Source organism: Pongo pygmaeus, chromosome 8 (assembly GCF_028885625.2).
Source record: "Pongo pygmaeus isolate AG05252 chromosome 8, NHGRI_mPonPyg2-v2.0_pri, whole genome shotgun sequence".
In the NCBI taxonomy this organism is placed as follows: domain Eukaryota; kingdom Metazoa; phylum Chordata; class Mammalia; order Primates; family Hominidae; genus Pongo; species Pongo pygmaeus.
Genome location: NC_072381.2, coordinates 108,851,143 through 108,863,422, shown reverse-complemented (window position 1 = coordinate 108,863,422; position 12,280 = coordinate 108,851,143). Strand labels below are relative to the sequence as shown.

The window sequence follows — 12,280 nt, the reverse complement described above, 5'->3', positions numbered from 1 at the left end:
AAGGCTTCTCCTCTCCGGGTCTGCTGCCACATCAGCCACGGCGCTCCCAAGACCACAGTACTAGAGCTAGGGGAACAAGAGGACAGGGGTTGGAGCAAGCAGGAGCTCTGCAAATGGGGAGCCAGCCAGTGGCCCCCCTCTCTTTCACCCCTCCAGCTCCAGGCTGTGGGTCTGTCTGACTGTGGACCTGACCTGCAGGGCTCAGAAGTTCTCTGGCCTCCCCCACAGAGCACACACTTGGAGAAGCGAGGTCAGGCGCTGTGGGGTGCTGTCACTTGCACACCCGTGTGCTTAGGCACAAGCCGCCACAGGTGCACACCCACGGGCACCTTCAGTGCCTACTCACGAGCACAGACACACATGCACACTCAGCACACATGTGGGTGCCCACATGTCTTTGCGGGGCTCCAGCATAGAACACAGCACCACCTCCAAGGCCCACATCCCAGAGCCGACAAGCAGGTCCCCTCAGCTGTGTAACTAACTGTGGCTGTATCTGTCGCGGAAAAGGTGGGTAGGGACACCCAGGACCTCGCATCCCACTTGGGGGCTAGTCAGCACCTTGGTAAGAGGACATGGAGGTAAGAGGACAAGGAGACTTTGTGGGGAGCCTCAGCTGCCTGACCTCCCACCATCAGTGGGAGGGCGCCACTGTCAGGGAAGGCACCCCTCTTCCTGCTCTACCCAGCTCCTTTGCTGCCCCCACCCCAGTGCCCACCACCAAAAGGTGCCCCTCACACAGCCCCAAACCCCTCCAGGGAGTGAGAAGTAGGGGCATGACCAAGCCCCCAGCCCCAGCGCCCCTCCGCCCGGCCTCCCTAGGCGGTCTCCGGGCTGGGGTGGGCGGGCCCGCAGGCATCCGCGGGGCCTTACCGTGGAGAGTGCTCCGGGTGATCTGTCCCCCCATCTCCGGCGGCGGGCAGTGCAGCCACCTCTGCTGGGCCGGCCGGCTGGTCACCGAGTCGCCCCGGCCGGCTGCTCGCCTCCTCCTCCCCCGTCTCCTCCCCCGCGGGCGGAGACCGGCATGGCAGGGCCGAGGCCCCTCCCGCGCCCCCACGCGCCCCCTCCCGCACACGCGCACGCCGCCCGCCCGCGGCCAGCCGGCCACACGCGCACGCAGCACGCACACCCCTCCGGCCGCCGCCTCCCCGCTCTCACCCACTCCAGCCTCCCCACCTCCCGCGCTGGTACAGCCGATGGGATCTGTCATGTTTATTTACATAAAGAGGAGGAGACTGGAGGCTTCCTGAAATAGCAGCGAGCTCCAGAAAGCGAGCAGAGGCGCGCACACGCACACACATCCCCATCACACACAGCCCCATCTCAGGGATGTAGTGACACACACAGCCCTCCCTGAACGCCCAGGCCGACAGCCATTCATTCACTAGCCTCATGCATCTACTACATGCAGAGGTCCTGCTAGGTGAGAGGGGACCCCCTGGGAAGCAAAACAGACATTGTCCCTGCCCTCAAGAGGTTCACAATCAAGCTGATGGAGCCGTTAACCAAGTGCTAACACCGTTTCTGTCTTCTTCCAGGCTCTGTTCCAAGGGCTTTGCAAGTATTAACTCCTTTGGTCCTCACAGGCTGAATGATGAGGTCAGTATTACAGTCATTATCAACAGGTACCATCTCTAAGATGATGATGATGGTCTTACAGATGAGAAAACTGAGACAAAGAGAGGGTGCTCACCTAAAAGGTGGCAAGGCTGGAATGCAAACACAGGCAGTGCAGCACCAGAATCCAGGCTTTTCCCCCCACACTAACCTGTTCCTTTAACCATGCACATACACACACACCACACACCCCAACACAGACCTGCACTATTCTTCTGCATCATGTCACACAGATGTGCATATACATGGGCTCATAAGCACTTGGGAGCACTCACCACTGAGCACACTCAGCCATCTACTGACCACCAGACATGTACTCACATGGTTACACATACACACCTCTCAATATCCACAGTCAACATACGGCTGCTTCCACAGACTCACAAAGTTTCCAGAGAAATCTTAAGGTGGACACTGGCACCCCACACTCAGGGAAGAGGGAAAGGTGGGAACAGAGGGGGAAGAGGGAGGCTGGGATGGCAGGCCCCTCCAGCCCTGGGCAGGCATGCCAGGAGCCCAGATCATCATCAAGAGAGCAGCTGCCATGCAATGAGCATGCACTGTGCACCAGGAACTGTGTGGGTGGCAGCGGCTATGATGATATCTGTTTTACAGAGAAGAAAGTGGAGGTTCTGAGAGGCTAAGGAGCTTGCCTGAAGTTACCCAGCAGGTCACAGGCAGGACCAGGACTCAGGCCATGTCTGAGGAACAATGTCACCATCCAACATAAGCTCAGGGGCCTCTACCAGGACAACAGGACAGCACCCTCCTCCCTGGCCCTGGCCTGGACACCAGCCCCTGTCCTCAAGGTCTGGGATCTTGGACCCCAGGGAAAGGGCTGGGTGGGAAGAGAAAGCCAGCGGGCAGGTGGGAGGACAGAGGGGTAGGGGCTGAGGAAGGGGCCACGGGAAAGGTGGAGGCTGCCCCACAGCAGATGGAACTCAGAGGCCTGGGCCCTGTAAGGGACTGGACTGGGTCCTGAGCCCGCAGCTCAAGACCCTGCTGCTCCCACTTCTGAGTGGGTCTGGGGAAGCGGTTAGGAGAACAAGGAGGGACATTCAGGCCTGACCTAGAGTCATCAGCAGAGGGCTGGGCGGGATCTGGGGGAGAACAAGCCCAGTCGGCCGGTGCTCCCCTGAGCCAGAGGCATGCCCACGACTTCCGGGAGAAGCCATGACACCCAAGTCCACACAAGGCAGCCCACTTTCCACAGGCACATACCGGCTCGTGGCTGTGCAGAGTCACACGTACACACACGCACACACTTCCTGGCACACATACCCAGTTCCCATGGGGGCGGGAAGCTGACAAGGAGAAAGTAAGCCAAACTCCATTTGTCGGATAATGATCATAATAACAGCAAACACGAGGCCTTACTGCGTGATCCACACCGCCCTGAGCGTGTGACGCATTTAACTTGCTCAATCCTCATGACAACCCTAAGAGATCAGTGTATGTGTATGCCCATTTTACACATGAGGAAATTGAGGCCAAAAGAAGATGCTTTGGAGGCTGTTCCTGTAGCAGCAGAGTCACCCTCCACACCCTGCCTGCCTTTTAACACACCCGGCTGGCCCCTTGCCCACCAACCCCTCGCACATGCCCAGCCTGGCCTTCCTATGGCCCCACACCCAGACATCAGCCTCCCTCTCACCTTGGTTCCTGCCTTCTCCTCACTTGGAATGCCCCCTTCCCATCACCCAGCACTGGGAGCACTTCTTCTGGGAAGCCTCCCTAGGGCCCTAGGTAAGAGTAAGTCCCTGTTCTTAGCACTTATATTTCCTCTGAGCTCCTGAGCTGGGCATCTCCTAACCCTTACCTTACTCTGTCCTATACAGAGAGAGCCATGGCCTGGCTGGGGCCCTATCTGCTTGCCCCAGCTTCTCCTGGGTGCACCTCAACCATTTAATTCAACTCTACCCACATTTATTGATCCCCTACTATGTGTCAGACATTAAGGATGCAAGGGTGGTCCTCAGTGGCAGGTCCTGGCTTTCGTGGACTTCCAGTGCAGAAGGAATCCAGTAGCCTCACTAAGGAGCATATCATCACAACCTGAGAAAAAGGGTCTGAAAGAAAGGAGCAAGGTTCTGGGAGGCTCAGGATAGGCTTTCCTGAAAAGCAACAGTGAAGGCAAGATCTGAAGGCTAATGGCCCTGTGCTGTGGAGGTGGCTTAGGGGAGAGAGTGAGTACAACATAGGCAAAGTCCCTGTGGCTGGAGAGAGCTGGTGTGTTCCAGAAGCAAGGTTGGTATGGAGCAGGGTGAGCAGGAGGAGCCTCAGGAAATGCTCCATTGCTGAGCCAGGATGGGTCAGGGATACACCAGGAGGGTCTTGAGGAGCAGGGTGAAGACTCTGGCCTTCTTCCTGAGAGCAATAGGGAAGTCCTGCAGCAGGGAGGCAACAGACCAGACCCACATTTCAGAAAGTCACTGTCCTATCTGGTTGTGAAGGGTGAGGGTGGAGGCAGGAGGCTCAAGGGGAGGGAGAAGCAGCAGCAACATCCCGCATCCTGCACCCCGCAGGGTGAGCCTTGCCTGACTTGGCCTCACTCCCCTCGGGCTTCACATCACTCCTGCCCCTGCCTGGAGCAGGCACTCAGAAAACATCTCACAAACAGACCTGAAATCATGTAATTTTCAGACACAGGACTGGGAAAGCAGCCAAGTGGTAAGCAAGCAGGGATGGGGGCAGTTTGGGGCTCCACGAGCTGGAAGTCCTTCAGGTAAGCAGCAGCCCCAACTCTGGCCACTTGAGTGAAACAGAACAGAGAACTGGGAGGTGGCCCGAGTGGCCCCCAGGCCTTCGACCTGAGATCTAAAAGGGTTTTCCCACAGATGTATGAGCCTGTTTCCCACAATCACTTCCCCAAATAGGATGTGGCAATCAATGTCCTGTGTCTGAGGCTTCCCTCTCCTGTCACTTCCTCAGGCAGTGTCCAGGACCTCTAGAGGGAGAGGCAGCCCCGGGATATGGCTAAAGAGCTGCACCCCTTCTCTGTTTTATTCACTGGGGCATCCCATAAAATTTCATTTGGGGCTGGGCACAGTGGCTTACACCTGTAATCCCAGCACTTTGGGAGGCTGAGACGGGTGGATCACTTGAGGTCAGGAGTTCAAGACCAGCCTTGCCAACGTGGTGAAACCCCATCTCTACCAAAAACATAAAAAATTAGTCGAGCGTGGTGGCACACGCCTGTAATCCCAGCTACTGGGGAGGCTGAGGCAGGAGAATCGTTTGAACCCGGGAGGTGGAGGTTGCAGTGAGCCAAGACTGTGCCACTGCACTCCAGCCTGGGCGACAGAGCGAGACTCCATCTCAAAAAAAAAAAAAAAAAAAAATTCATTTGGCCAAAGGATTCTGTTACTAAAAGCATGAGAAAATCACTAACATACATCATTCATTCACTTATTCATTCATCAACAATTCACTGAGTGCCCACTATACACCAACTGGTGAGCAGGACCCAACGCCCACCCTGCAGAAGCCAGGGGTGTAAAACGGGCATGGACGGAGTAACAGGCAGTTCCAGATCCCAGCAGAAGCCAGGCTGGGATTGAGGAATGAGGTTCTTTCAGCTCTGGCTAAATGATCTGTGTTCCATTCTATAGCCGCACTTTGGAAAGGATGTGAAAGGGGAATGGAGAGGCTACAAGTAAATATATAGCAGAAGCTATAAATGCTACCATGTATTGATCGCTTACTGTGTGCCAGGCACTGTGCTAAGTATCTTATGTATCAGCCAATCCCAAAACTTCCCTTCAGGAGTTATAATCATCCCCATTTTCAGGCTATAAAACTGAGGCTTAGAGAGGTTATTCTGAAGGCAAGACAAACGAGGCTTCAAACCCAGACCTGCCTGACATCAAAACTCATGCTCCATCCAGGAAAGGGCAAAGGGCAGGGGCCCCTCTTGCTTAGAGGAGAGAAGACAAGGGGACAGTGGACCGTCTCCTTAAGGAAGCAGAAGGGTTCTGTATGGCAGCAGAGCCTAGACGTTTTCCAGTGGACAGAAGGTGACATTCCAGGGATGAAGCCTAAATGCAGGCGGAAGACAGGCAGTAAGGCTGGACTTCTCATCCGCTAACAGGCGACCCAGACAGACACTGGAGATGTCATCCTGGAAATTGTGAAGAACACAGACCCATATATGACCTGGGTGGGGACATAATACCTCAAAGCCTGCAGGGAGGAAGCAGGGCTGGCTGTGCCCCTGGGGGCCTGGTCTGACAGAATCCCCAGCTGCATCTGTCCTCTCCTGCCATCTAGGGAACCTTAGGCCCCTTGGTTCTCTGAACCCATTCAGCTCCCAAGGCCCTCCCCACTACTATAGCTGTCCTTCCTTTCCCTGCCATCTCCTGTCCCCGACCCCTTTCAGACAGCTCCTCTTCCCTTGGGTGCCATCTTGGTTTCCATGATGGTCTATCCAGCTCAAGGCTTTCCTCACCAAGTCCTATCTCATCCAGGTTCCCCAAGGCCTAGCACCTCATTCCCAGCCTAAACCTGCCCTCTCAGAACTCAAAGTCTAAGGCAGAGCCAGCAACTCCAGAATAAAACATGGAACAAATTCACTGGGGAATAGAAACCAACAGAGTCACAGTCACCAAGCTCTCTAAGGGGGAAGAGCCTCCAGAGAGCACTGGGGCCAGCCCCTACCTTCAAGCAGGCAAAGAAGTTCTGGGCCCATTTTACAGATGTAGCAAAGAAGGCCCAATAAATGATAGAGACTTTGCCAAGGCCACACAGTGGGTGGAAGGCAAGGCGACTGGGACCCAGGAGTAATGTCTTCTGCTGCTATGCCTAATATGACATATAAATCCGGGCATCAGGAGGTATAGAAGACAACACTGGACAAGGGAGGGGGTAACTTCTTTTTATGAAGTAGGCAGAAGTGACTAGGGTCTGGGGAGGCCAGGAGCAGGAGGTGACCCTGCTGTGGAGGAGCTGGGAGGCAGCCCCTTGCTGCTATAGTGTTTCCTTCATCAAGAACAAGGGATAATTTGATTGAGTTGATGAGCCGCCTCATCAGTATTTGAGGCTTATGGCCATCCTGCCAGGGCCCCATCCTCTCCACCCATTAGGCTGGGCCTGGCAGTAGAGAATAGGAAGCAGGGAACCCCAGCTGAAGGCGTCCTTCTATGCCCAGAGCCAGGACAAGAGTGGAGGCTGCTGCCTCGAGTCTGGAAGAGTGAGACATGAGGAGGGAGAGGAGAGCAAAAGTACTCAGAGATGGAGAGTGCAAGCCAAGTGCTGCAGAGAAACTGGAGCCAGGGAGCCCAGAGGGCGTCCTCGGGGGTTGGGACAGGTGCCCCAGCCATGACAGCTGCCAGCCGCCCAGGAGGATGGGAACACAACAGGTGCAGAGGCGGGGTGGAGACTGAAAGGGAATCTGAGCAAACAGAACCTGGATGGAGTTGAGGTCCCTCCCTGCCAAGGCCCACTGCCAAGCAGCCCTTTCTCAGCCGCTCCAAGACACAAACACACCTGCTCGTGCTCCCCAGTTCCAGGCCTCAGGGCCAGCACGGCCAGCCTAGACTGGACAGAAGGGTCACCATCCATGCCAGGCAGAAAGGATGAACAAGGAAGAAACCAGGTTTCTATTCCCAGGACAGAGTGTGCCAGACAAAGCCCACACCCACTGAGTCCCTAGCTGGAGGCAAACATTTGCCTATGATAAGATCTGTGTCACAGGTCAGGAAGGGTGGATGGATGTGCCCAGCCCACCCACGTGGAGGGTGGGAGCTCTGGTCTTCAGGTTGGACAGGCAAGCTACTGAGCTTCTCTGAGCCTCCACCATCTCGTCTCCATGGTGGAGATCACATGGCCCAGAAACTTGTGAGAACTGAATAACGTAACACCTGTGAGGGCCACTGCCTGGCTCCATCCATAACAGCAACGCTTGAGAGTCAGAGAACTCGGGAATCCACATAGAACTGGAAGGACTAAAGTCTCTGTCCCAGCCTTGGAGAAGAGTGACTTGGGATACAGGATATGCATACAGCACTAAGAATACAGCCAGGCACGGTGGCTCACACCTGTAATCCCAGCACTTTGGAAGGCCGAGGCGGGCAGATCACCTGAGGTCAGGAGTTCAAGACCATCCTGGCCAACATGGTGAAACCCTGTCTCTACTAAAAATACAAAAATTAGCCAGCTGCTCGGGCAGCCGAGGCAGGAGAATCAATTGAACCCGGGAGGTGGAGGTTGCAGTGAGCCGAGATTGTGCTACTGCACTCCAGCCTGGGTGAGAAGACTGAAAACTATCTCAAAAAAAAAAAAATACATGTTACCCCAAGGAGGAGAAATAGAAGACCTGCTTTAATAAGAAACATTTACTCAGTACCTGCTTACTTTGCACCAGGCACATTCTAAGCTTTGCATGTATGATTGCCTGGGTGCCTCACATGCAAATGCCATTTCAGAGCACTGGGTAGCAGTCAGTTCTTCGAAGGAAGTAGAATAAACAGTCCCTTGTCACCTGGTTAGTGCTGCGTTTTTGTTCAGGAATAGAATGAATTTTAAACTGGAAGCTAGCCTTCGTCCCAGCAATCACAAGTGATAAATTAGCAGGGTCTGAATACGTAAGATTTGCTCCCTACACCAGAACCTGGGTGGGGAGGGTGAGGAAGGGCAGGCAATGAGACTTTATGGGGAGAAGAGACGCAGAGAAATGAGGAGACCCAAGGTGACGCAGGAGACAGGATGAGCGCGGGATGTGCTGGAACAAGACATGGGCCTCGTCCATCCGAGATGCGGAAACACACTCTGCTGATCCCTGCTGGGCCTGCCTGGATTATGAGACAAGCTGGCAGCTGATAACAGGAGGTTAAATCCCTCCTCCACAGGCAGAGATCCTCCTCAATCCATCCCTCCCTTCACCTTCACCCCACGCACACACTCACACTCACATATACACCTTTAGCACCACGGCTCAGCCTACGCTCCTGGTGCCCACTCCTTCTTGTGTCAGGCCCCCAGCTACCCGAAGCCACCCCAAAGCTGGCAGGCCCCCCTCCTTCCTCTGGGGATTCTGCTTCCTCTGGCTCTTGCCTGCTTCCCGCCCCTCCCAGGTCCAGCTTACAGAGGGATGGCCAAGCCCAGGACCAGCTGACTTGGCCTCTACTGCTTCCATGCCCTGGCCCTGCCCCTGCCTGCTGCCCCTCCTGGGACCTCTGACTCCAACCTTTGGGCTCAGATACTGGGTGTCAGTAGCTACAACAAAGTGACAGTACAGGACCCAACAGGGGCTCAGGCCCTTGGCTAGGGTACTCCCAGTATGGCCACTGGCAGCTGGATCCCAGTGCTGTGACACAGCAAATACTACTCAGTGCCACCAGTGTTGTCTACACTAGGGGCTTCACAGTACAGGTGGCAGTTAAGAGTAGGCTCCAGAGTCAGACTTCCCGGGTTCAAACCTTGGTTCTAACATCTACTAAGTGTCCATTTCATCTTCTGAAAAATAGGGTTGATAGTAATAGCGCCTAGCTCCTAGGGCTACTGGGGAGATAAAATGAGCTCATGCATGTCGTGTGCTCAGAACAATGTGGGGTGCATGGGAAGCGCTAGTACGTGGTAGCACTGTAGATGAGCTACTCCTGACCTCTATACACAGGCCCCGACCTTACCCTTCCTTACAAATGAGGAAACCACGACACAGAGGCGGGAAATGGCAGAGTCGGGATTTGATCTCAAGTCAGTCTGCCCAGAGCTGTTCTATCTGGGGGCTTCTTCCCCTCAAAGCTCTTTAGCCCCAAAAGGCCTAGTGGCCTGGTCTCACCCCACCTCTGACCTGGCTCCCCTGAAGGGCCTTTAGCCCGTCAGTAGGGGGTCCCGGCACCTCTTCCTCTGAAAAAACTAGGCAGGAACTTGACAAATAAGTACCCAAATCAATTCAGAAAATTACATCTGCTGCCAGCATCTTGAAACTTCTGCTCTGGGCCCCCAGAAGGGGAGGAACTCAGCACCCTAGATGGGAACATTGAGGCTTGGGGACACTGAATACTTTGCCCAGGTCACACAGCTAATGCTCAGCTAAGCTGGGATTTAGAAACACACCTACTGGACATCAGAGCCCAACACCTGCCCCTCTGCCACATGGCCTCTCAGAATGACCCAGCTCTTAAAAGCTATGAAACAATGTCACCAATGTCTTACTGGATCTGCAAAAGTACCTATCAGGTGCCACAGGACAGATGCTCATCCCTTTGTACAGACAGAGAAAAACAGAGGCTCAAGGAGGTGGAAATTAATTGTTAAAGCTATAAAGTGCCAGAGCTGGGCCAGAACCCAGATTTCAGACTCAAGAGTGCAAGCCCCTGGGCTTTGTCTACTGCAGAGTGCTGCCCCTGAGAATAGCCACCTTCGGTTAAATAAACACAGCATCAGTCAGAGGGACCCAGGGCCACTGCACCCACAAATGTAAAATTTGAGCTGGGCACAGTGGCAAACGTCTGTCATCCCAGAGCTTTGGGAGGCTAAGGCAGGAGGATCACTTGGGCCCAGGAGTTTGAGGTTACAGTGAGCTATGATTACACTCCTGCACCTGGCCTAGCTGACAGAGTGAGGCCTTGTCTCTAAAAAAAAAAAAAAAAAAGTGAAATTTGATCCCAATGTTGACTGCCCCGGACTTTGACTGTAGTGTGCTCACGGTCACCATCCTACTTTGCCAGAGTCTCCGCCATGCATCCAGGCACCCACCTGCAGGCCTTGCCCCAGCCAGGATCTGGGCCACTCCCACACTAGGGGTCAGAGCTTCAGCACTACACACGTCTCCAAAAGAGAAAGTGGGGATTGAGGCAAGGGGTGCCAGCTCTCACAGGTCCCAAGGCATAAACCTGAAAATGCTCCAAAAAGAAAAAGGGGGTGGCAGGTTCCTTGCAGGAGCAGAGGGCTTGGCTTGGCTCAAAAAACAGGAAGTTCTGTTCTCATACAGCAAAGGTGAGAGATGACTTGAGTCCAGCCACTGCACTATGCCAGCTCTGTGCCTACCACTATGGGCCATGACCTAGAGCCCAGAGGACACCGGCCATGCCAGCTGCTGGGCCACAGGCAAGATCCCCAGGCACAAAGGTACCTGTGAGTAATGGGGTCCATGCAGTGCCTCTCAGGAAAGGCCAGTGGCTTTCATCCCCACTGAGTCCAGGAAGGAACTCTGTCCCCTGCTACTACACCTCCAGTCCTAGCCCTAGACTGAGTCCCTGACCCCAACCCCAGACAATCTCACATCTCATAGCCCCACAAACAGGTGCTTTTAGTCCCTAAAGACCTGGGAACCGTGGGCATGTGGCTGGCTCAGGGCTGCTACCCCACCCTCCTGAGCGAGAGTTCGGGTGTGGCCACCAAAGGCGGCTGTCAGGACTGTGGTATTCCTGCACAAAGGACAGCCCAAGGAGGGGCGCCACCACAGGGTGACTGCAATGACAGAAACCCACCGCTCTAGCTCCTAGCTGTTCCCTGCAGCTGCCCCATCTCACAGTTTGCACATTCATCCGTGGCTCATTGCCGCCGCCTTCCTTTCTTCCCTTTCCAGTAACTTCTCTCACGCTCCTGTCCCCCGACACCTCCCTCTTCGGGATTACTTCCTTCAGAGACCCCAGGACTGTGCAGGGTCAACATTGAGAAAGCAAAGCCTTCCCTGGAAGTCAGAACTCCTGAGTTCCAGGCAGGCCCTGAGGCTCTGGAATTTAGGGAGGGCAGCCCCTTTTAATGCCTCCGTGGCTTCTCCCTCCTGGTGGCGGTGGTGGCGGTCAGGGCTCCAGAAGGTGGAAAGCAAATGCAGCTCCTGGGTTGGGCTCCACCAGCAGGCAAATAGGGGCAGGAGGTCTCTTCCCCAGGAGCCCCTCCCTTCTCTAAAACAAATGCTGCACCCCTCACAACCTCAACCCTGCTTAGCCAAGCCCACTTCCCTCTGGGGAAGAGAGCTCTTTGTTCTCAGGGCAAGTGAAGGAGGTGGGCTACATTAGACTTTGTTTGGGGGTCTTTTTTTTACTAACCATGACACCGCCTGCCATAATTCATTGTGTGACCTTGGGCAAGTCAGTCCCCTCTCGGGACACAGTTTTCACACCTGTACAACAGAGGCATTGGACTGGTTCACTTTATCTCTGAACCAGGAGTTCCCTGAATCAGGAATGTGGGATGGGGATCATCTGGGGGGAGGCAATCAAGAATTTCTAAACTGTCTGAAGCAGCAGCTCCTTCTCCCATTCCCCCTTCTACCAGGGTCTGGTGGAAAACCCAGGATGGGCCAGCAGCACATTCTTCACTGGAAGTGACTGCTTCTCAGTCCTTCTCCTGGCCCCACCCAATATGGGCACCCCCAAGGTTGCGGGGCCCGGTTTATCCCTTGAGTTCTGTTATCCAGGCCGGAAATCTGGTGTCAGCCCAGATTCCCCACCCAAGAGGTCACCGTGTCCTTCTCAAATCCATCCCCTCCTTCCCTCCCCTGGCTCTGCCCGTGGTTCAGGCCCCCAGCATCATCCTGCTCTGGACAATCATTCCAGCCTCCGTCCCCCTCCGCAGGGCTGCCAGGCGGGCCTCTCTGCCCGACTCAGCCCTCTAGCTCCTGTGGCTCCCGAGCACCTCAGGATAAACTCGACCCCCACTTTGGGGATTATTCAAGTTCCTCTGTGAACTGACCCCAGCCCATGTGTCTGGCCTCACC

At 55.0% G+C, this 12,280-nt stretch overlaps 1 protein-coding gene across 3 annotated transcripts in view; it reads right to left on the bottom strand.

Moving 5' to 3' along the window:
- The window catches only part of NEURL1 (neuralized E3 ubiquitin protein ligase 1), a 97,745-nt gene that overhangs the window by 35,332 nt on the left and 50,133 nt on the right, over positions 1-12,280 (bottom strand). The window contains exon 1 of one of the 3 annotated variants that reach the window (XM_054436534.2): positions 874-1,140. The exons of the other annotated variants lie outside the window; for them this stretch is intronic. Coding sequence (XP_054292509.1) covers positions 874-907 — 34 coding nt within the window. The 5' untranslated portion in view covers positions 908-1,140. Of the gene's footprint in view, positions 1-873; positions 1,141-12,280 lie in introns of those variants that run through there. 3 annotated transcript variants of the gene reach the window in all.